At 46.9% G+C, this 25,018-nt stretch overlaps 1 protein-coding gene across 4 annotated transcripts in view; it reads left to right on the forward strand.

Annotated features, from left to right (window-relative positions):
- Positions 1-25,018, forward strand: part of SORL1 (sortilin related receptor 1) — a 255,232-nt gene that overhangs the window by 73,416 nt on the left and 156,798 nt on the right. For 2 of the 4 annotated variants that reach the window (XM_079930364.1, XM_079930363.1), the window contains exon 1: positions 20,580-21,508. The exons of 1 other annotated variant lie outside the window; for it this stretch is intronic. In XM_079930364.1, coding sequence (XP_079786490.1) covers positions 21,233-21,508 — 276 coding nt within the window. In that variant the 5' untranslated portion in view covers positions 20,580-21,232. Of the gene's footprint in view, positions 1-20,378; positions 20,454-20,579; positions 21,509-25,018 lie in introns of those variants that run through there. One more of the 4 variants, XM_079930366.1, reaches the window with a different exon arrangement.

The raw sequence follows: 25,018 nt of genomic DNA on the forward strand, positions 1-25,018 counted from the left end.
AGTTCTGTGAGCTGCTCTAGCAAATTAAACAAACCAGAGGAGGTGGTCATGGGAACATCTGACTTACAGCCAGTCAGTCAGAAACACAGATAATAATCTGGATTTGCAAGGGCATCTGAAGGGATGGGGGTGCAGTCTTGTGAGATGAGCCCTCAACCTGTGGGATCCAACGCTCTCTCCAGGTAGATAGTTCAGAACTAAATTGAATTGTGGGACACCCAGCTGGGCTCGCAGAATTGCTTGGTGTGGGAAAGCCACCTCCCACTTTCAGTGACCGGAAATGTGGTAGCAGGGGTGAGTAGAGGAGGAAAACGCAGAGCTTTTCCTTTGCCAGAAGCCATTAAGGGGACTTCCCTGGCGGTCTAGTGGTTAGGACACCGCGCTTCCACTGCAGGAGGCACAGGTTCCATCCCTGGTTGGGGAACTAAGATCCCACAAGCTGAGTGGCACGGCCAAAAAAAAAAAAAAAAGAAGAAGCCAATAAGTGCCCTTTAACACTGAAGGTAGTTTCAGTTTCTACGGCTCTATGGCTTACATCCAGGGGCGAGGGACCGCATGAGATCAAGTATTGGGCTTATTCTAATTTGCTCCTCTGTGCTATTGTCGTAGTCTGATCAGGCAACTATAACAGAACCCCATAGACTGGGTGGCTTATAAACAACACACATCATTTCTCACAGTTCTGGAGGCCGGGAAGTCCAAGGTCAAGGCCCCAGCAGATTCGGTGTCTGCTGAGAGCTCCCTGGCTTCCAGACGCTGCCTTCTGATTGGGCCCTCATGTGGTGAAAGGGGCAAGAGAGCTCTCTGAGACCTCTTATAGAGGTACTGATCTCTCACAAGGGTTCTACCCTTGACCTAATCACCTTCATGACGTAATCACCTCCTAAAGGCCTCATCTCCTAATACCGTCACACTGGGGATTAGGGTTCAATATATGAATTGCAACACACGTTCGGTCCTACAAAGAGTAGGACCTTAGTGCTTAAGCTTTCAGAGGGTGTCCCTGGTGGATATTCCCTTGAACCTCAGTTTCTCTCTCTTTCTTTCTCATTTTTATTAGTCTTGACCCTTTGATGCTTTTCTCCTCTTCCTTCCGCATCCAATCCCCTTTTCTCCTGGATTTCACTACCTTCCCAGGAGCAGTCGTTAAATTTCAAGGCTTTTTTTGTATATAGTAAATTTCACAACGTCAGCCTTTACGGCTATGGGTGGTTTTACTGGTACACTCAGTAGGACTGCTCTGAAGCAAGGAGGGAAGGTTCCAGACTTAGGGTTCCCTGGCTTCCCCAGGAAAGGAAGCAACTTAGCATCAGTTCTGAGGATGAGCGGTGGGAGCAGTTGAGCACATTCCACACTGGGCTGTGGGTGTCTTCCTCCTGGAGCACCTGGAACCAAACACAGCTCATCTGGCCTCACAAAGAAATGCATATTCACCTATTATCCTAAATTTGATACTGGGAGAGCGATGATCCTGGCCTCATTTTATGAAGAAAGCATTTATCCCTTTATTATCCTGAGTTCTATCTTACTTTAATGGACCCAAATCCCAGAATAAGCAGACATTAAACAGCTCTGGGCCCCCACGTGTTCTGTTTCTGGGGCAGGTAAAGCTGAGAGGCTGGACCGGGAAGAAAAACGTCAGTTTCTCTACCATTGTGGCAAAAGATTATCTTAAGATCTCCTTCAGGATTGTGAGGAATAAAATATTCAAGAAAACTGGCTTAAAATCGCTTTTGACCCTAAGCTGACTTGATGCTTAAAATCAGAACTTGGGGAGTTCCCTGGTGGCCTAGTGGTTAGGACTCTGGGCTTTTACTGATGCGGCCCCGGGTTCAATCCCTGGTTGGGGAACTGAGATACCGCAAGCCGCGTGGCATGGCCAAAAAAAAAAAAAAAAAAAAAAAAAAAATCAGAACTTGAAACAACCATGCATGTGCTTAAGAAGGTTTTTGACTCCAAGAAAAATTTCAGGATGAAGTTAAACGGTTCTTTTCTATTTAAGCCTGGAGGAAAATGCAAAAGTAGTTTGAGAAGAGACTGAGAATAATTAAAAGACAGAAAGAAATCGGATTATTTGTACTTAAATGGTATTTATGTATTAACACCATATAGCTCTGAGCTATGTGCCAGGTACTGTTCTAAGCACTTCAAAAATGTTCACTATTTAACCTTCAGAACAACCTGATGAGGTCATTTACCTTAAGGTTGGCATGTCATTATTTTAACAACATTTTACTAATGGTAATAATTATAATCACTAGCATTTTTGAGTGCTCATTGTACTCATACCTTATATACATTATTTCATTTAACTTTACAACAATAGTAAGAAATAGGTACCATTTTTATGACTATTTTATGGGTTAAAAAACAAAACAGAGAGGTTAAGTAACTTTCCAAAAGCCACACAGCTAATAGGTAGTAGACTTGAATATCTAACTTTAAAGCCTGTGTTCTAAATTACTGTACTATACCTATTAATAGTTACTCTTAACATTTTACTGTTTTCATACGGTCTTAGTTTCATATTCTCACATAATTGAGTTTAAAAAGCAGGCATATCTAACACTAATACATATTTAACAAGATTATTACCAAGTACTATCATCCATCTGAAGGCAGCTTATTCAAATTGGAGGCATAGTATGCAGGATAAAATGAAGAGCTTTTGAAAGTTCTCTTTGCAACAAGCCAAACTCATAAGGTTAGAGGATAAAATCATAGTCGGTATATAAACTTGCCTTGGGGACACTTATTCTGATCTTCATTTCTGTGCTGTCAGTTTGACAGATGTTGATTAAATATCAGATTGGTTGAACATCAGAAGTGTTCTGAGGTGACACATGCAATTCGATATTTTAAGGAGAGCTTAATAAAGCTATGATTTACAAAGTGTGGAAAATTTGCAAGGAATAGTGCGGTATTCTGGGCTAATAGCCATGGGGAAACTCTTCTGTTCCCTAGGCTTGTGTGTAACAGAGCTGCCTGACGGGAGCTGGGACGAGGCTAACCCACAGCTGCCTGGAGGGTAGGAAATTGGGGGAATAACTACACTGACTGCCTTTCTTTACCACATTATGATCTGCTGCCAGTGCTTCCGATTGGCCAAAGACAACTGACAGCCAGAGGGTCAGGGGTTCTGTTGACGTGGTCCATACTGCCAGGCTCTGGGAGCACAGAGCAGGGTGAGTAGGGATGGAGACTGACCTAAAGGTCAACGGACCATATCCAGGAAATTGATAATGGCCCAATTCAGTACATGTGCTTTGTTAAAACTGAATTTCCTAGCATGCCAGATTAAGAACCAGCTCCTGGATCTAGAGAATCTCTATTTGAGAGAGGATTCCAATAGTCAGAGTGACCAATTGCTTCGGCCGGTACAGGGATCCACACTTGATCAAGGGTGGATCCCTGTACCGGCCGAAGTAATTGGTCACTCTGACTATTGGAATCCTCTCTCAATCCCCCTCTCTATCATTTAAATTCAAAAAGGCTTCTGAAGTTGGCTCTCCCACCTCAGAGGCACAGCACTGACTCCTGGCTGGAGCACCAAGAGCCTTTCATCCACACGGCTCAGAATAAAAGGGAGAAAAAATAGAAAGAAAGAAAGAGGATAAAATAAAATAAAGATAAAAGAAAATAAAGTTATTAAAATAAAAAATAATTATTAAGAAAAAAATTTTTTTTAAGTAAAAAACAAAACAAACTAAAGAATGGACTTGAGGACATGGGGAGGGGGAAGGGTAAGCTGGGACAAAGTGAGAGAGTGGCATGGACATATATACACTACCAAATGTAAGGTAGATAGCTAGTGGGAAGCAGCCGCATAGCACAGGGAGATCAGCTCGGTGCTTTGTGACCACCTAGAGGGGTGGGATAGAGAGGGTGGGAGGGAGGGAGACGCAAGAGGGAAGAGACATGGGAACATATGTATATGTATAACTGATTCACTTTGTTCTAAAGCAGAAACTAACACACCATTGTAAAGCAATTATACTCCAATAAAGATGTTAAAAAAAAAAAAGGCCTCCTAGGCAAGTTGGATCAGCCCCCCACCTTGGTCCCCTTCATGTCCTTCCCAATCAGCTGGCACAGTGAGGTGTAGAGCTCTGAAGGGACCTCCAATGAGCTCAAATGCTAGCTCCGTGTTTACACTTTGATCTGACCTCTGGGGTGGCCCCGTTTGTTGTTCTTGCCAAAGGCTTCCTAGGGAAATTTCACAATTGTGTCTGCTCAACAGATAATCTGCCCTGAGGTAAGCTTGGAAAGGTTACAAACTTAAGCAACAACCAGAAAACCTGGCTCCTGTTCCCAGACTTGTGCAAAGCACATGTAGTTGCTGCACGGGCAACCAGAAGAGATGCTGGAAGTGGTGTATTTATTCAAGCCCCGTCCGGTGAGGGAAGGTGTCAACATGTTAGCCCAGCTCAGCTTCCTTTCTTGATCCTTACTTAGAAACCACCTGAGGCAAGTATTACACATGAATAGCTCATCCTTTTTTCCTTTAGTGGTACCTGACCTCACATGGCTCACCCCTACCAGGATGACCCCCACCCTAATGCTTGGCTCAGCTTTGCTTTCCTGGATGACACTCGATGCACTGGTTCTTCCTCTCTGCTCTGGTCTCTATAACAATGTACGGTGGACCCTGGAACAATATGGGTTTGAATGGCACGGGTCCACTGAAAGGCAGATTTTTTTCAATAGCAAATACTGTTGCCACTGGTTGAATCAGCAGATGCAAAACGTGGACTACGGGGGACCCGTGGGGATGGAGAGCTGACTCTAAGTTATAGGAGGATTTTTGCGTGCTCAGAGGGTGGGCCTCCCAAACCTCGGTGTTGTTCGAGGGTCAACTGTACTTGTCCCGAGTCTCATTTCTCACATTGGGTTGAAGAAAACGGGAAGAGATTAAAAGAGAAAATTAACCAACTATCTGTTGCTACGTTAGCGGTGTTGTTCTCAATGTGGGCTCTGCCCCATGCTAGCTTTTTTTTTTTTTTTCCATGCTAGCTTTTTGATCGTAGCTTTAAAACCTCCCACTCCCAGCTCAGTGGCTGAGACATCTTAGGTTTCAATTCTGAGGACAGAGGTTAGGCTGTTGAGCAAGGAAGAGCCAAGTTCTGGGTACACACAGCGCTCTTTTGAAAGCAAAGATTTCCCCCTACTACGGTCACGTGCGCTCAAGAGAAGGAAGAGGTGAGGATGAAGAAATGAGTTCCTAGTAAGTGCTGAATATATTTGACATGGTTTTTGTTTATTTAGACCAAGTAACCAAGGTGGAAAGACTATTGCAAAATGTCAGCATAACATTGCTACGGTTTCCTGCTCCTGGTTCCCATGCCTACCAGAGTATTCCTGCATTTCCCTTGGCTAGACCATAGCTTCACGTTATGAGATCTACTCTGTGGGCTACAGTGCTTCCACCTTGATGAGAATAAATCCATTTCTCCATCTCTTTAATGAACATTTGCTTCTTGTCTTATCATGTCCCCTCATCAGTCTCCTTTCATATGGCTCTAGACTACCCCGCTATAGAAACCTGACAAAACTCAGACAGATAGAATAAAGAATAAAGTTCCTACTGCAGCAGTTTCTGCCTCCTTCTGCTTCCATTGAAATTATAAGTATAATGGAGCCTTCAGCTCATCTACTAATGATGCAGCAAAGTAGGGGGGGCTCAGATTACATAAAAGAAGGGCTCCCTGGCTGGAGACGTGAGAACTACCGGAACAAGAATGCTGTAGACTCCTCTTCCCAGATAACCTAAAAGTAATGGGAAAGAAGATTGTCATTTGGGCTGGTTGAGGTACCTAGAGCCAAGAGACAGGGCAAAGTTATCTTGGCGCTTCTGTTCCCGGGACACAGGAGAGCCTGATGATTAAGAGCATGGACTCTGGGGTCAAACATACCTGGAAATGAGACCCAGTTCTATCATTTACTAGCTGTGAAATCTTGGGCACATTACTTAACCTCTCTGCAGAGTTATAATGAGGATTACATAAGATTAATGGATACAAAGTGTTTAGTATAGAATCTGGCACCAGAGAAGGTACTTCATAAACATCAGCTTCTGCATTTAGCCTTGAGTTGTATTCATCCTTTTCTTTCGAAACCCCATGCCCATGGCACCCATGCGGGCCCATTGTTGTGCAAGCACAGAGCTTAGTTCCTTCATATCCAGCCCCAAAGCTACAAGTCTCTTATCCGTCAGCAGAGATTGTAGTTTCCGATCTAACGTTGTCATGTAGTTCCCATAGAAAAGTGTCCCCAGTTCCTATTTTTTCATTCGTCTGCCTCATGTAGAACCTCATGAAGATGCTACTGCTGGTGGCTTGACTATTTCTCTTCATTCAGGTCTAGAATTGCTTGTCCAAAGAGCTAGAATCGGGACTTCCCTGATGGCTCAGTGGTTAAGCATCCGCCTGCCAATGCTGGGAACACGGGTTCTAAGCCCTGGTCTGGGAAGATCCCACATGCTGCGGAGCAACTGAGCTCGTGCACCACAACTACCGAGCCTGCACTCTAGAGCCCGTGAGCCACAACTCCTGAGCCCACGTGCCACAACTCCTGAAGCCCGCAGGCCTAGAGCCCGTGCTCCACAACAAGAGAAGCCAAAACAATGAGAAGCCCACGCAACACATCGAAGAATAGCCCCTGCTCACCGCACTAGAGAGAGCCCACATGCAGCAAGAAGACCCAACACAGCCAAAAATAAATAAATAAATTTATTTTTTAAAAAAAAGCTAGAATCTTTGAGCTGGGAGGAACCTTGGCATCATTTAACCTGGGGTAAATGCTACGTTACAGGTAAACCTAGCATGGGCACAGAGCTCAAGCTGTGGGGAGTGGTCTTTACAGGGAAGTCTTACAGGTGCGGTGACTTCTGCATAAAATCTTCAAGGAGAGGCAGAAGTTGATGAGAAATGGGGGTGGGGAGCATGTTTAACAAAGGAAGTGTGCAAACACCACAGGTTGTAAGATATAGGAACATAGAATGGCTAAGGGCTTGGGTGTCAGGAGGGAAGAAAATATAAGGCCAGATAGGGGAAGAGTTTCACAAAAGAAAAAGGAACAAAAACATTTTAAAGTGCTTTAAAGTTTTTAGCAACATAAATTTACTTATCTATGTCGACTGCTCGAAACTAGAAGGCGAACACAGGTACTGCCTTTTCCAAAATATATGATTAGTACAGTATCATGTATACCAAGGTCTTAAAAATCTGAGTTTATTTTTTCTTAAATGACTTAATCTGAACCCTCCACAGTATCTCTGACAAGCATTTACTCTAGCTTGAATACTTCCAATACTGAGGAGCATAATACTGGGAGAGGCAACTAATTTCATCCTTTCGTTTATTTAAATTCATTTTAAATTGAAGTATAATTACATACAGTAAAATGCACAGACCTTAAGTGTACAATTTGATGAGTCTGGACAAATATACCTGTGTTTCCAATGGCTAAATCAAAATGTAGAAAATTGCCACATCACACAAAAAATTTCCCCATGATCCCACCACCCTCCCTCCCCACTCCCTCTCCACACCCTCCCACAGGTAACCTCAATTCTTTTTTTCAAATTAATTAATTAATTAATTTATTTATTTTTGGCTGCGTTGGGTCTTCATTGCCGCACATGGGCTTTCTCTAGTTGCGGTGAGCAGGGGCTACTCTTCGTTGAGGTGCACAGGCTTCTCATTGTGGTGGCTTCTTTTGTTGTGGAGCACGGGCTCTAGACACGGGGGCTTCAGTGGTTGTGGCGCACGGGCTTAGTTGCTCCGTGGCGTGTGGGATCTTCCCAGACCAGGGCTGGAACCCGTGTCCCCTGCACTGGCAGGCGAATTCTTAACCACTGCGCCACCAGGGAAGTCCTTTTTTTTTCCTCTTTGAAAACCTTTTATTTATTTATTTTTAGCCTGTGCGGCATGCAGTTTCTTAGTTCCCTGGCCAGGGATCGAACCCACGTCCCCAGCTGTGGGAGCGTGGAGCCTTAACCATTGGACCACCAGCGAAGTCTTCTGATTTCCATTCCCATAGATGAGTTTTGCCTGTTCCTGGACTTCACATAAATGGAGTCATTCAGTGTATGTACTCTTTGCATGTCTGGCTTTTTTCCCGTAACATAATGTTTTTGAGACTCATCTATGTTGCTGTTTGTATTAATACTTTATTCCTTTTTATTGCTGGACCATATCCCACTGTACAAATATACCTCAATTTGCTTATCTGCTCTCCTATTGGTGAACACTTGCATTGTTTCCAAGGTCTGGCTATTAGAAATAAAGCCACAATTAACATTCTTAGACAATTTTTTAGTAGGCATATGATTTCATTTCTTTTGGAATACCTGGATCACGAGAGGTGAATATTTATAAGAAAATGCCAGTTTTCCAAAGTGGCTGTACCATTTATTCTTTCACCATCAATGTACAAGAGATCCAGTCGCTCCACAGCCTCTCTAGCATTTGGTATCGTTAGAATTTAAAAATTTTACCCCTTCCAGTGGGTATGTAGTGATATCCCGTGTGGTTTTAATTTGCATTTCCCTGTTGAACACTGATGCTCAGAAACTTTTTTATGTGCTCATTGGCCACACACACATTCTTTTTTGTGACGCGTTAGTCCAAGTTTTTTGCCCATTTAAAAATATTGTTTGTCTTCTTATTGTTGATTTATAGGAGTTCTTTGTATATTCTGTTTATGAGTCCTTTGTCAGAGATATCTCTCTGTCTGTAGCTTGCCTATTCACTTTATTAACAATGCTTTTTGATGATTAGAATTTTAATTTTAATAAAGTACATGGAATCAATTTTTTCTTTTATTATTATGTTTTTACGTGGCCTAAGAAATCTTTGCCCACCCCAGTCTTTGCATATATATTCTCCCATATTTTCTTCTAGAAGGTTTATAGTTTAGTTTTTACGTTTAGGTTTGTGATCCATCTCAAATGAATTTTTGTATATGATGTGAAGTAGGGGTTGAGGTTCATTGATTTCATATAAATATTGAATTAATCAAGTACCACTTAAAAATGATTTTTCCCCCACTGAATTGTCTTTGTCAGAAATCATTTGACTCTATGTGTATGATTCTGTTTCTAGACTCTCTATTTTTTCCCATCTATCTGTTTATCTATTTATGCCAATACCATACTCTCATAATTACTATAGCTTTACAGTAAGTGTTGAAATCATGTAGTATAAGTCCTTCAAATTTGTTCTTTTTCAAGGTTGCTTTGACTGTTCTAGGTCCTTTATATTTCTATATAAAATTTACTATCAGCTCACCAGTACATTTCATTTTTTAATAACTCGATTGTTAGAAGTTCTATTTTTATTTGAACTTATGTTTCCTGGCTCTCCTGTAACGTCTTAGTTCTGCTCTATAAAGAAATGTGAATATGGCTACTTCCTCTTTCACAGAGAAAGCAACATGGTGCTGGGGAGAAAGCTTCCCCTTTGGAGCCAGACATCCAGGGGTTTGAATCTTGACTCTGGTTGTATGTCTTCTGCAAGTAACTGAATGTCTCTGATCTGCAGTGCCTTTGTCAATGAAATGAAAATAATTCCCACTATACAGGATTGCTTTGAGAATTTGAAAGAGTACATATAAAGCACTGAGCCCAGTTCGGGTCTTGGCACATAATAGACACTTAAAGGAAAATGTAAAGGTAGTGACTATTATTATAAATGCTTAAAGATGATGACTGAGCTGTTTCCCCTGCCAAATCTATCTTAGCTTAAATATCCCTAGCTCTTTAACTTTTTCATAAAATCTGGTTTCCAGACATTGCTCCCACAAGTTATATTTGAAATATTAAAAAATCAGCAAGACAAGGGCATGAACCAATCAGACTGGGCACAAGCCATTGGGCAGGATCAGGGTCAGGGAGGCCCCTGTGGACCACGCATTAACCTTTTAGTTAGTGGGTCCTAGGGGAAGTCCATGGTGTCCTGGGGGAGGGGGAGGGGGACTGGGATGGTAAGGGGCAGCGGGAGGGGGGTGCTCAGGGGCTAGAGCAGTGACTGTTTGCCAATAAATACGCAAATATGTTTGATGTTTTTTAGATGCAGGGTACCGGTACTGGAGCTTGCCTGCTGACTCTCAGCTGTGTTGTCTCCATTACTACTCTCTAATTTTGGCAGTGACTGTTGGTTGTTCCCCAATATTGTTTTCCCCTTGGGAACAGAACCCCTGATTTGTAAGTGGGCACAGGGAGGCTCAAAATAGTGCCTCTACCTCCCAACATCCCTTGTGGGTGGGTGTGGCCATATAACTAAGCTCTGGCCAAGAGGACGTGAGCAGAAGCGATGTGTGCACTTTGGGTTTGAGCCCCTTCTCCCCACTGTCTGGAAGGAGGATGTGCCTGGGAGCCATCGTGGACCATGCAGTTGAAGGAGGTACCCAGGGACGGCAGAGCAGTGAGACAGAAGCAGCCTGAACGCCTGGCAGTTTCGCCAAGCGAGGCTGAGATACCAGTTTAAGAGAGAGGAATACACTTTGGTCTTGTGTGAGCCACCATCAGTTGTGGGTCTCTGTGACAGGCAACTGAAATTTTGTCACAGCTCATGCACTGATCCTGAGAACCTTGGACCTGCTACTTCCAACCTCAGCTTAGTTTCCCAACAGGGCCACTCTAGAGCCACACGTGAAAACTGGTCTCAATCTGTTTAGCTATGCCTAGTCAGTAGCTTTTTTGATCCATAAGGGTAGCCACCAGGTTAGAGCAGGTACAGATTATTTACTCCCTGTTATAGGCAGAATTGTGTCCACCCACCAGTTTACATGTTGAAATCCTAACCCTCAACACCGTGGAAGGTAACTGTGTTTGGAGATAGGGTCTTTGAAGAGGTGATTATGTTACATGAGGCCTTTAGAGTGAGCCCTAATCCAATCTGACTGATGTCCTTATAAGAAGAGGCAGAGACCCCAGGGGTGGCCATGCACAGAGGGGTGACCATAAGAGGACCCAGCGAGAGGATAGCCACCTGCAAGCCAGCGAGAGAGGCCTCGGAAGAAACCCACCCTGCTGACACCTTGATTGGGCACTTGCAGTCTCCAGAACTGTGAGAGAGTGCGTTCCTGGACCCTGTCTGTGGTACTTTGTTATGGCAGCCTTAGCAGACAAATATACTCCCCATACCTCACTGCCAGTTTTAACGACAGGAAATCTCACAGCTGGTTCTGCCACGCACTCAGGCATTTATTACGCATCTGTGATAACAGGGCACATTAAGAGACATCTCTTTTTAGGTACTCTCATCCCAGTTTACTTGAATGTGCTTTACTAGACGTTGGTAACAGGCAAGCAGAATCCTCAGACCGAGCACACAGGATGAGTCAGAGAACAAGAACCTGCCAGGTCTGAGGCTGGAGGACTCGTTATATTCTTACACCTGTTCACGCAGTGAATGGGTGTGTCTATAAAATCTTTTGGACGAGCCACATGTCTTAAATACTTCTGAATTCACTACCAGGAGCCCATTTCGAATACTCATTAAGCTCATTAACAAGCCACTAATGAAAAAATATTTTTAACATTTGTTATGCTAATTAGTAAAAAGGAAAATCACGTGTGTCGATTGAGAGTAGAATAACCGGAACACGTGTTAATAGCCGCCTCTGGAGTGTGGGCTTTCCGACGAGGGCCTAGCCGGCCACCCCAGAGGCATGCATTCCTGATGAGGGCAAATGACTAACCTAGGGCGCTGCCCAAATGACACTGAATATCTTACTGTTCAGGCTGGAGACTCTTAAATAAACAACAGGCATGAGCATTCCCACCGAAGAAGAATCCGTGGTTCTAAAGGAAAAACATTGTCCTCGTGTGCGTTACTTTATACTCCACAACGGCTGCAATACTCCTTCACTTCTGATACCAGATACGTGGGTTTTCCACACACTGAGCAATTCTGTGACACCAGCTGGGTGTCCTAGAATTTAACTCAATTTTGACACTGTCTACCTGGAGATCACATCAGATCCCCAGGTTCAGGGTTCGGACTGTCCTCTTCCGCTTCAGATGCCAGTCCACACCCAGGTTGTCACCCGTGCTTCTGATCAACTGGCTGTAGGTTGGAGGTTCCCACAACCCCCTCCTCAAGTCTGGTTAATTTTGCTACACAAATGAGACAAATGGATGAATTGGCTCACAGAACTCAGGAAAACATTTTACTTACTAGATTACCAGTTTATTACAAAAGGATATAACTCAGGAACAGGCCATGGAAGAGACGCTTAGGGCAATGCATGGGGAAAGGGCACGGAGATTTCATGTCCTCTTTAGGTACACCCACATCTCTACGTGTGCCCCAACTTAGAAGCTGCCTGAACCCCATCCTTCTGGGTTTTTCTGGAAGCTTCATTACACAGGTATGGTTGATTAAATGATTGGCCATCCACAGCTGATTTAACCTCCAGCCCCTCTCCCCTGCCCAGAGATTGGGGCGCGGAGGTGGGATTGATAGTTCGAACCCTCTAATCTAGGTTGGTTCCCCTGGAAAGCAGCCCCCAACCTTAGGGGCTTTCCAAAAGTCACCTCACAAACTCTGGTGCAGTTGAAGGGGGCTTGTTTGAAAAAACAAAAGACAATTTTATTGAGCCTGTCACTTAGGAACAAGGGTTTTAGGAGCTCTGTGTTAGAAGTGGGATGAAGACTACATATAGATTTCCTATTATCAATCACAATAGTTTACATCTGTCTCCTATTCTGTTGCTGATGGAATCTTTTGCTTATTCATAGTTGCTCTATTGTCTGTAATTGACTTTTAACTACTTTAATATAAACAGTGTCATGTATGAGTGTATAAATTAACTTTAATCCCTGCCGGAGGGCATACAGTTAACATTTAAAGCGTCCTAGTCAGGAATCTACACCCTAAGTGGGGTCTGCAATTGAACCACCCTGGTCAGGAATCCACGCTGCAGAGGTGACTTCCTCCACCCAGAACTTGCAACATCATGATCTCAATCTGAATCCGACGGTGCATGAATTAGCATAAGGGATACTAGGAATAATTTTTCATTTGTGAAATTGATGCTGCTTAAGAAACGTGGTTGTCTGGAGTGGGCTTGAGTGGACAAGCTGTAAGAATCCAGCAAATGGCAGACCAACTCCTTCTCCAGAGCTGTGCTTACCAGGTGGCATTCATCTGGTCTCTTGTGGCCTCTGCTTAATGGGAAACTCTGTTGACTGATTTGACTAGGAGTTTGGTGGATTCCTGGCCTCAGAACACTGCGACATCTTCCTAGAGTCCCTGTTTTCCTGCAGGGGGCATAGGGGGTGAGACCAGGGCTCACCCTGAGCCTCCAGAAACAGGCTGCAGTAAGGCCTCCGTGCCTGTTTGCTAAGAAATGCTCGTGTGTGTGGCTGAACTGGATGTGGGACTTGCTTATATTGCCACATGTCCCTGGGTGGATGGGACACAGACAAACCTGAATAAAACCCTGACAACTGCTGAACGGCCAAACTGATTTAGCAACAATCTCTCATCTGAATTTTACATAACAACCATAGGTATCATTTAGTGAACAAGTTTTATGTACCATGAAACCTTGACATATACAATCTCACTTAATCCTTTAAACCTGCAGAGGTAGGCAGCTCATTTACAGATGAAGAAAGTTAGGCTCTGAGAAGGTACCTGAGAAGATCCAGCAGGTGCACAGCAGAGCTGGGGTATAAACCCAGGTGAGCTGCCTCCCTACTCAGGCCTCTAGTCTCTCCACACTGCTCCCACATCAACCTCTTGTTCCGTTTATATGATTAAATGATCTTGGCAAGATTAGACCATGAGGAGGAAGAGGGACAGGGGGCCAGATCTGACTTTATTTTTTATTTTATTTTACTTTATTTTATTTATTTATTTTGGCTGTGCTGAGTCTTCGCTGTGGCGCACAGGCTTCTCTAGTTGTGGCACTTGGGCTCGGTAGTTGTGGTATGTGGGATCTTAGTTCCCCAACCAGGGATTGAACCTGGGCCCCTGCACTGGGAGTGCGGAGTCTTAACCATTGGACCACCAGGGAAGTCCCCCAGCTCTGACTTTAGAGGGCAGAAAAACCTGAGGACACAGTGGGTGCCCCCCTGCTGGGAGGCGAATAAGGCAGATGGGGGAGCAGGAACCACACACCGTGCTTGGCAGACGGTGAAATATTCCATGGCGTCATTATCACAGAATAGCAGCCTTTTAGAATTAAGAATAGTCTTAATTTGCACTTCGTTGAGTTTTTCATTTACATAATGTTAGAATGCAAAGAAAATTCATACACAAAATTCACTGCTAGTTTGGCATTGAAGTTCTTGTTGAAATAACCACTGAAAGGGAAAGGATTTTTCGCTTAGCGCTCAGCTTAGGTGGCATTGGGTCAAACCTCAGATGAGAACGTAGTTGCCTCTGAGTGGATGCGTGGTATGATGCATATGGTATGCCTCCAAACCCTAATCACCATTTCAGTCATTTATCTGGTGTGAAGGATTTAATAGAATTTGTATAAGGGCTCTGAGAAAATGTATTCCTTTATCCAGGGCCTCATTAAAAGCGCTTGCAGTTTTAAGTCCAATGGGAGTGATCATTTTTACAGGTGCTAACTCAGCTGATGACACCATGTAAAGTCTCCAGTGTGATGGATTTCGAGATGGCAGACAGTGAGAGGTATGATCCGCGGTGCCCCACGAAGGATCCCACGTGTGATAAACACGTGCCTCCTGGTAGCAGGAAGTATACAAAGCCGTGATTGTGGAGCACAGGTCACGGTCCTGGTGAAACAGCCGCCCTTGCTGCACCGCATCCGTAAATCCCCTGGACCACAGTCCTGACACAATTAGATGAGGCTTTCCTTGGTTTCTCTGACCTTTGCCTTCACGACCTCTGGCAGCGGGTACCACCCTACCTGTGTGCTCCCATACCCTCCCTTGCCATCATCCTCTTATTCTGAAGCTCCTCCTCATTCCCCTCAGGCACATAAAATAACCTCCTGTTTCCCCTGGACACAGCAATTTCAGGCTTCTCCCTCTCCACTCCCCACCCGCAGACACACACTAGAGACCACGGCTCCGAAGGTCTGGTTCTCCAGTTCACTGGAGAAGCCTGAAACTGGGGAGGCTTCTCCCCAGTTTCTGGGGAGTTCTCCCCAGTTCACTCTCCCCAAATCCATCGATCGTCTTTGTTTTCAAAACCGAGCTCTTGCTCTTATTAAATGATAACCTGGGGCATGTGACACATTGTAGGAGTTTATTTGAGCAAAATTTGATTCAAATCAGGCAGTGCCCAATTGGAAACGGTTAGGAGAGCTCCGTCACCGGAGCCTGGAAAGACATATCGAGAAGGTGAGGAAACAAAGGAAGGAAATTCTTGATTGGCTGTAGCCTAAAGCGTAGTCGGCTCTTTGTGATTGGCTGTCCTTAGGTTTCCATTTTTTAACCTCAGGGCACGTGTAGGCTTAGGCTTTCGTCTAAGGTCACCAAAGCATTAGAGCCACTTCAGCCTAATGGCCTCCTTGTTTAATTAATTTAACGCTGTTTTCACACATTTCTGCTATTTGTATCTTTGCTTTCTGCAAGTTCCCTGGGAGTGGTGGCTGGATTTTTACAGACACTTATACCCTATTATCCCCATCCTTGGGCAGTAGGTAATGATGAGGTCATATGTAAAACTATGTCAAGGGAAGGACTCACTTCTCAGCTATGCTGACTCACCTGGTGCTGAGAGAATCACTTTCCAGTATCGTCAGCCATCTTTCCAGTCTCCTTTGATGTGGACAGTAGGATGGGAAATTCATCTCCCAAGAGACTTAATACAAAATTGGTCTTCCTAAATAAATAAATAAATAAAATTAAATAAAAAGCACACAGAACTGTTCTTCCGTACAGAACCAACTGTCAACGGGTGTGCGTAGCAGGGGTGAGGGCAGTGCCACGTCTTCCCTACCCGGCAGTTCATTTCAACTCGGCAGGATATAATCTATTAAGTACAAGAGTGGAGAATAGGTCAAAAGACACAACTATAATTAAAAAAAGGAAGTTTAAGTACCAAGATAACTGCTGCAATGAAAGGTAGAACATTATCAACATCTCAAGAGGCATAAATCAAGGTAGCAGGGCTTTGGGGTGATTGAGGGGAATCTGGGCAGAATCAAGAAGTGACTTTTAGTTGAAGAGTGAGCAATGACGGGGGTGGGGGGCGTTTTTATCTCATTTCGACTGGTGCAGGAAAATGGAAGGAGGGTTTCTGGGGATCCTGTGTCCCTGTTAGAATGAGAGGTGGGCCAAAAGGCAAGACAGCCTGTCTTTTTCCCTGGTCTGGATGGCCCCGGGACCGCTTCAGGGCATCTGTTGAGGTAAAGCGTCACACAATTAAACTGAGTCCTTTCCTATTGGCTCGGTGGTACCTCCCCTCTCTAGCACCTGAAGCTGTGCTCGCCCTGTTATTGTATTGCAGAGGCTCCAAGGGAAGGAGACACGAGCCTTCGATATGTAATTATTCAGGGGTTTGCAAAGAATTTCCAGCTTTACTTCCTCCCATTCACTCCAAACCCAGCAGGGTGAGTCCTATTCTGTATTCCTGGGGAAGAGGATAATTTCCCATTGTCTTCCGACTGGAGGGTTTGTCCTGGACTCTACATAACAATCAGGAGATTTCCAGGTTTTCGTTTCACGTGCTTTGTGAGAAGGTTCTAAATGCTTTCTTCTTACAGAAGCTCAGGAAGTTGAGTTTCTGAGAGCTAGAGGCCAGAACTCGAGGGAAACCTCTAAATCCTGCCCTCCTTCACAGGTCTTGAACCCAAAGCCTTCTTTTGAAAATTTGAAACCAAGTCCCTCATTCCATTTATCTTCCAGAAGAGCAGGGAAAACAGGATTTAACTCGTGAGTTCTGTAACATTACTCTCTACTTGAGCATCATGCCTCAGCTAGGCGCCCAGGTGGACAGTGTTCGTTTACGGAGGGTTAAGGCAGGGCTGAGCTGTGCAAGAGGTGAGGACTTGGGCAACTGTCTTCTCCTTTCGGCCCTGGTTCTCACTGCTCCACCCGACCCAGGACTTGAAACACCAGCTCTTCTCTCTTTGTCATGGAGATATCAGATGCGGTAGAAAAAGTCAGAGAACCTCGGTTTGAATGTAAACCTTACAAACTACGTGATTCTGGGCAAGTCCTTCCTTCTGAGCCTTAATTCTCAAAATCTGTAAAATGGGCTGTTGATAATGCCCGCTTTGGTCCCCTCTCAAGGGTTGCTGTGAGATGAAAGCCGTTAGACAGTGCTGTTACAATGCAAATAGAAGTCACTGCTGTGTGAAAGTAAGTTACTACTATTTTCAGAACCTCCTCTTTGGATTTAATTTATTCAAGAGTGAGAATCTAAGCTACTTGTTCTATGTTCTGGGTGCATCTGTATTTTAAACCTCATCAGTTATCCTGGACTTTGCCTTAATTAGAGGCATTTTTAGCAACAGCAGGAGAAAGTTATTTCTTTGGGGCTGCAGGGTATTTCTAGCTCACCCTGGCTGGTGAGGTAAATGGTAGTTACTTGGCTAAAACGGTGTGGAAGAGGGAATAAACTTACCAGCATTGGCAGGGCCGTCCCTTTTCTGCTTTAGCGACTCAGAGGTCTGGTCGTGACTCAAGGCTGGGCACTTTTGGGAGAAAGCAGTGGTGGAGGGCAGACGGTGGTCAAGCTCTGAGATTCAAGCACATCTGCCCCTTGACCTCTCCCCAGCCCTCGAGGGTATAGGGTGTCTTGGCCTCCCTTCATGTACACACAGACGTCCCATAAATGTCACTGGGTACCCACTGTGTGCCAGGATCATGCTGAGCAATGGGCGCACAGACTTTGGGCGAGTTGAGCCCGGTTTTGCCCTCTTGCTGCTTGTAGTTTAAGAGGAAAATGAATAAGTAATGTGACCAGAGAGAAAGTATCAAAGACTGCAGGCGACCTAGGGCGTTAGAGGAAGTTGGTGGAACCTAGGCTAGGTGCAGAGGGAGGCCTCTTGGAACCTGATGGATGCATAGAGTTTGGCCAGGCCAGGGGCTGGACAGGGAGGGAGGGTGAGCAGACAGATGCCAGCATTAGGGGAGGCCAGGAGGGGAGAGAGAGAGAACAGAAAGAAGTCCAGTTAGGCTTTTGGGAGTCTTTTTCTGCCTTCTCTGTGACTGTCCTTGTTGCTATTTTAATTGTGACTCCATCTGGATAAAAATGTGGGACACTGGTAACCTCTGGGTGGTTTTTCCTTAGCTCCATCTCTAGCTTTAGCTCAGGATGTCTTAGATGGGGCAGAAGGACAGAGGAGGGCAAAGTCTGACCCTAGGCTCAAGACATGTTTTTACACAGTTATAAGTCTAGTGTAAAATTCCCATGCATCTTGGTTTTCCTCCTGATGCTGGGCAGCGTGAAGAACAAGGCCATGCAAGTGGGGGTGGAGGGGGATGGGGATCCTGCCTTCTCTCGATCTACCTGCCCACCCCGACATTGACACGGAGGAAGTAGCGGCTTGTTTACAACCCAGATCCGGTTTTGAAGGTAGGAGGAACATCCTTGTCAATTGCACAATTCAGCCGTGGCCTGTGCCTGCTCCCATCTCATGCCCAGGCGGGGGTCCTGAAGGGGTGGGGAACGGTCAGGGCTGCAAAGTCTCTTTTTATTTCACATAGGAAGAAACCAAGGCCCAGAGAGACCAGACGATCAAGGGCAAAAATCACACAGTAACTAGTTACAGAGCAGGACTAGAATCCAGGTCTCTAATGCCACCCGTGTACAATACTTCTGTCTGGGGCCTTCACAATTTGCATATGGTAATTTGATTTTACATACATTATCTCCTCTGATTCTCTCAGCAGTTCCGTGCAATAGGCAGGAATTAAGATCCTTATTTTGCAGATGAGAAAACTGAAGCTCGGAGAGATTGTTTGGGTATGAGGCTCACACAGTCTCAGGGTTTGCTGATTATCCACCTTAGAACAGCTTGGAAGGTGGATAATGATTACAGAGGAGGGCTTTCAAGGAGTCAATTAACCATGTTTAAGCATTCTTGCCAGTTCTCCAGTATCCACGGTGCAAATCAAAATCAAAATCAGCAAGTAGCTGGTCCTGCCCTACTAATCCTTCCCTGCAAATTGCCGTCTGAACCTCAAGCCAGCAGTCTGTGTGGGAAAAGCAGCTCCCTATCTTCAAATCCACACTTAGGGGACACGTGTTTTCTGCTGGGACTCTGACAGTCACTCTTGTAGAAAAGGTTCTCATTAAATATGTGTTGAAATAAACAATAATTGAACCATCTGCTGGGTGTTCTGACTCTAGCCATGTTCCCCTCATTTTCCCTTGGGGGGTTAAATAGGGGTCCATGTGCCTTTACTGCTGGTCTGGGGAGGCCACAGGGTGGTCCACACCTGGTAAGGTGATGCTCACAAGGCAGTGCTGGTCCAGATGGGGAGTGAGAGCTGGCAGTGGCCCAGTGGCTTTCCCAGAGGATAAGCGATTTGCCTAGTGGGGAGAACTGGGTGGTTCTATGATTTTGGTGAGATGGACAGAAAAGCTGGGGGAGAAAAGCAGGGCTGCGAGGAGGTAGGGGACTGCAGAACGCGACGCCAGATCCCCAGCAAGTCTGGCATGGGGTATGGGAGAGTGGTAGAAGACTGGATTTAGGGAGGCAAGGAAAGGCTGTCTTTCCTTTGTCAGGTTGTCACCAGGGGTGGAGCTAGGTAGCGGAAGGGGGTCTGCTAAGCTAACTGGAGAGTCCTAGAGGGCAGGGGTAGGACGAGGAGCATTTGGGGGCACTGAAATGACCATCCCCTCCTCCCTGTAAACCGAGGGCTTGCATGCAACTCTAGAAGTAGTCTCTCCTTCAGCCCTGCTTCCTCTGTCTTATCAAAAACCAGGGTTTTGGGCTTCCCTGGTGGCGCAGTGGTTGAGAGTCCGCCTGCCGATGCAGGGGATACGGGTTCGTGCCCCGGTTCGGGAAGATCCCACATGCCGCGGAGCGGCTGGGCCCGTGAGCCATGGCCGCTGAGCCTGCGCATCCGGAGCCTGTGCTCCGCAGCGGGAGAGGCCACAACAGTGAGAGGCCCGCGTACAGGAAAAAAAAAAAAAAACACCAAAGGAAAAAAAACCAGGGTTTGAGTCCAGAGCACAGTGAAACATAAAATGAAACAGAGGACAGGCCTTGGCTGCTCCCACAAACCTGCAGAAAAAGATTGACCTTAGGTTTGCCTCTGCAGTTCCAACAGCAGTTTTATCTCCTTGTGTTTCAAAGAAGGTCTGGATCTTCCAGCTGCATGTAGGGTTGATTTAAAGTGCGTCCTCCCCACTCTTTGAGTGTCTGCCCCCAGTGGCAAGCTTTACCCCCTTGGGAAGGGGACTTGCAGCAAGCAGGGTTGGCTGTGGGCTGAAGGGATTGGTGTGTGTGCCCGTTTTGGGGGTGAGGTAGGGTGGCTCAGTGTTCGTTCACCCAGGAGGGGGTCACAGGTAAGCCACTGTGCTGGGGCCATGCGTCCCGCGCGGGTGTTCTGTGTGCAAGGAACCATTGTATGACTGTGTGATTGTTGAGGTGTGGCGAGTCCCTTGTCGGACGTGCCCTTGCTTTTAGTGCCTCTGTGCCGGATGTATATTTACTGTGCTCCGGGCAGGGGCAGTTTAGCTCGATCAAGGGTAGTTTTGGTGCCCAGAGTTATTGAAACTGTGTGAGTTGCACCACGGGGGCGGGTTCATCTGGACTCTAACGTGCCCGCCGCGTCCTCGGAGCTAATTTTCTCTGGCTGTCCGCGCTCCCCCGGAGGTGGGGATGCGACAGGGGGCGGGCGAGGTGGTCGTGTGGCGGGACAGGAGGCTGTGCAGTCGGGAGAGGAGACCGGCCGCGGTTGAGGACGACCTCGACGCGACCCGGTAGAGGAGGCGAGAACTCCAGGGAGGACGGGCGAGCCCCACGCGACTCCCAGTTGCCGCAGGGCGCACGGGCGACGAGTAGCGCCTGCCAGGGGACCGGGCCGCGCGCCCGCTGCCTTGACTTCCCCATCCCCTCGCGGAGGAGGGGCCGCAGCGGAGAAAGTGCGCGAAGGGGCCGCGGCGGCGAGCCTCCCACGTGACGGGGCCGCGCCGAGCAGAGCGGGACCCGGCGGCGGCGGGCGCAGCAGGGCGGCCTGGAGCCCCGGGAGCGGCGCGCGCGGCCCCGGCCGGCCGGCGTCCCGGCCTCGCGCTGCACATTCTCTCCTGGCGGCGGCGCCACCTGCGGTCGCGTTCGCCCGAACATGGCGACACGGAGCAGCAGGAGGGAGTCGCGACTCCCCTTCCTCTTCACCCTGATAGCGCTGCTGCCGCCCGGGGCTCTCGGCGAGGTCTGGCCGCCGACGCTGCCCGGCGGCCGCGCGCCTGGGCCCCAGGATCGGGGCTTCCTCGTGGTGCGGGGCGACCCGCTCGAGCTGCGGCGTGGGGCGCGCGGGGCGCCCCGGAGGGCGGACGAGAAGCCGCTCCGGAGGAGACGGAGCGCTGCCCTGCAGCCCGAGCCTATCCAGGTGTACGGACAGGTGAGCGGTCGGCCCCCGCCTTCCCCCGGCTCTCTCCTCTCCCTGCGCCGCCTCACCCCCGCATCCATCCTTGGTTGTCGCCTCCCAGGTGCAGGCACCGCTGGGGACTTCCCGGCTGGCGTTTGTTTTTTTCCCCTCCTCACATAGGAGTACAACCGTCAGCACTTGAATCGCCTTGATCTTTCCTTCTTCCTGTCGATTTTAGCAAACGGATTCCAGGGCACTCGCGGGGTGCACTGCCTGTTTCCCCAGGGTGTGTGCTCACCGGTGGAGTTTCCGGCAGGTATCAGAGGGGTGCAGCTTCATTTTACGTGTGGATAAAAAACGGGCTTTCTTTCGTGTATCATCAGTTAGCAGCCGAGGCGAGCACCCTGCAGATGCAGTACATTTACCCAGAACCGTCAGAGGAGGGGGTTTCCACACTTACCGTTTTTAACCACAATTAAGGTGGGCAAACCTGAAAGCTTACTCTCTGGGTATAGTCCAAGCAAGAGGGGTGTCTGTGAGTGTGTGTGTGTGTGTGTGTGTGTGCTGAATTTTTTTTATTTTGGACAGGAATATCCCTCATGACACTTGGGAATTTGAAAGACTGCAATAATTTGGTGGGCATTATTATTCAGTAAGTGATTTATTTCTATCTAGGCAATGGATTTAATTAGATCATAAGGAACATGAATTTCATTTTTATGGCAGGACTTACTTCTGGCAATTACAAACCGAGTTTGTGGGTTAGTATCAGCGCTGGCAAAATTAATTTGTCCGTGTTACTGCCTCATGAGACTCGCAGTCCTATGGTTGAGACTGACATCAGCAAAACTGGAAGGTCGGGGGGGGGAGAAAAAGTGGGACCAGTGGAGGTGGTCAATTACACGATTTCTAGAGTCAAAATATTCCCTTCAAAGTAGAAATTAAAGGATTAGTCTGAATTCTGCATCTCTTCACTGATTTTCCTTTAGCCGTTTCTTCAAGAAATATACAGAGTTAAATGTTCAACCCTTGGACCCTTCAACCCTTATAAACCATCTCCCCTATTGTGCCATTTTGTTGATGAAGCCGCCAGAGCTGGGAAAGGTGAAGTGACCAGCCCAGGGTCACATGGGGCAGGGTTGCCTGCTCTTTAGTTTTTGTCTGCATTGTCTCAGTGACCTTCGAGTGATCAAATAGTCGCCCTCTCTTTATACGGTGCTTCTTAAATAACTTTTTTCTAAAGTAAAATGTATTGGTAAGAGAGGGGATAGGGATGGAGGTGAGAGGATGGGAGCATTTGCCTTCCATCCACCATCAGCTCCTGGGCAAGAGCGTGTGCCAGTGGGCATATAACTGCTGGTGGGCATGGGCTGCAGGAGCCTGCCTGTTTGGCTCCCTCGTGGGTCCAGATCCTTGTTCCCTTCCCCACCCCCATCTGAAACTTCTTTTTTGTATTGTTGAAAGAAGTCAGCAAGGTCCTTGCTCCCCACAGGGATGCCAGCGTCCTGATGGAGGTTGGGGGAGGGAGAAAGAGAGGCTCCCTTGTTCCTTGAGCCTTCCCCATCAGCCCAGCTCTGCTGTGGGCTTGAGGCAGCTTTCTGGGGGCTGGGAGTGGAGAGCCGCAGGAGACGGTCCCTTCCGGAGCTCAGGTCCCTAACATCTATAGTTTGGGCTGCGGGAAGAGCTTCCTGGTCGCAAAAATATGCACACAGGTGCCATTTCTTCCTTGGGTTTGGTTTGTGAAAGCTCCTGGGGTTTTGGGGCCAGTTAAAGATGAACTGTGTTCTTCTTGGGAGTGACTAAAAAACGCTCGGCTTTTATATTTCTGAGCCAGATTGAGTTGGTTCAGTGGAAGGTTGGAGAACTAGCCCTCGGACTCATAATGAGGAATTCCTACCAAGGGTGAGGACCCAGAGCAGTGTTTTTTCTTCTCCGAGGCCTCCCCCCTGTGCCATTGTTCTTGGCTGCCCTGAAGCTAATAAAACTGGGATTAACTTGAATCTGTAAGGATTTGAGTTAGATAGAAGGAAGGACTTCCCGGTCCTGGGCTTTCTGCTACAAACACTGTCTGGTGCAGACCCTTTAGACTGCAAGCACAGGAATCAGTAACTGAAGGGGTTTGGCGTGTCCCTCTGGAGGGGTGCCCAGCTATTTGGAACAATCTTTCTAGCAAAGATGCCCATTTGCCTCTGTTTTCCCTGGGACAGACCTGGTTTTTACGTTATCCCTGATGGTTATGAAAAGTGCTGTGTTCACTCAAAAAAGTGTCAGGATGCAGACTATAAATTAGATGGCCATTCTGCTTCTAGCCCTAAGCCAATTCCCATGTTATACTCCCCCCAATCTCTGCCCTTTAACTTTGAAATGTAAGGACTTGCCATGTTTTTCCATAGTGTCACTTGAATTCAGTGTGATTCTATATAGGGATGGGGGTGCAGATGAGGGGGTGGGGAGAGTTTTCATCCCTGCTTTCAGAAAGCTTAGAATTTAAGGAGGAGATAAAGCAGATGCAAATATACAGGCATGGAAATGTACCAGACAGGGACAAGGAGACATGGACGTGATTCACCAGCCGCAACTCTTCAGTGGGGTGTGAGTGGGTTGTTTGATATGGGAGGGCATGGGAGATGGAGTGATAAAGGGTCAGTGGGCTGAGACACTCTGCAGCTTCTCGCTCTCTGACCTTTGAGTGAGGTTAAGAGGATGCCTGGCAGCACAGATTAGGGCTGGAAGCAGAAACTGCCTGACGGAAGAAGCCCCAGGGGTGATGTTCAGGCCACCAGCTCCAGGGAGGGGAGCAGGAGGGCTTTTGCATCTGAGAAAGAGCCCTGTGTTGCAGTCAGTGTCCGTTCTTTTTCTCTGGCTCTGCTAACCTATGGAGTAAACTAGGCTTAGTTGTGTCCCTTCTAAAACAGGCCAGACCCAAGAAGGGGGATTCCAGAATTCTTGTCACACTGGATTTCCTCCTGATTTTATGTCAGCTCCGTGCCTCTGTGCCACCTGCTTTTCCCTCTGCCTCAAATGGTCCTTCCCCGTTTCTTTCTTTGCTTGCAAAACCCCTCTTCCCTTTTTCAGCATCCAAGGAGTACCTCTTAGTATTCCCAGGCTCTGGTGGGAAGAGTTCTTTTGAGCTTGGTAACAGCACTGACTGCCTGGTGTTCTCATTGCTTGTTTAACTGTTTCATCTCCCTGTTTGCTCCTTGAGGGCATGGATCAAGCCTCTCCTCTGTGTCCCTGGCACTCGGGAGGCCCTTAATGAATATTTGTGGACCAGCTGCCCACCTGGAAAGAGAAAGGCCTAGAGGGTAGGATGCACATCCAAGTTACAGGAAAGGTATTTATAAGGAGGACTGTCGTGAGCCCACAGTGGAGAGTGGAAGTGAGTTGGCTCAGGATGTGGGTCTGGGAGCCCTGATTTTCCTGTGCTATTTTGGGGTTTATTTTGAATGAAGAGCTGGGATTCTATCGTACAGAAGGCTCCCTTTTAGGGCTCTCATGGTATTGCTAATGGTATTGTTTTGGGGAAAAATCCTTTGGAATGAA

The sequence above is a fragment of the Stenella coeruleoalba genome (genome assembly GCF_951394435.1).
Source record: "Stenella coeruleoalba genome assembly, chromosome: 8".
NCBI lineage: Eukaryota > Metazoa > Chordata > Mammalia > Artiodactyla > Delphinidae > Stenella > Stenella coeruleoalba.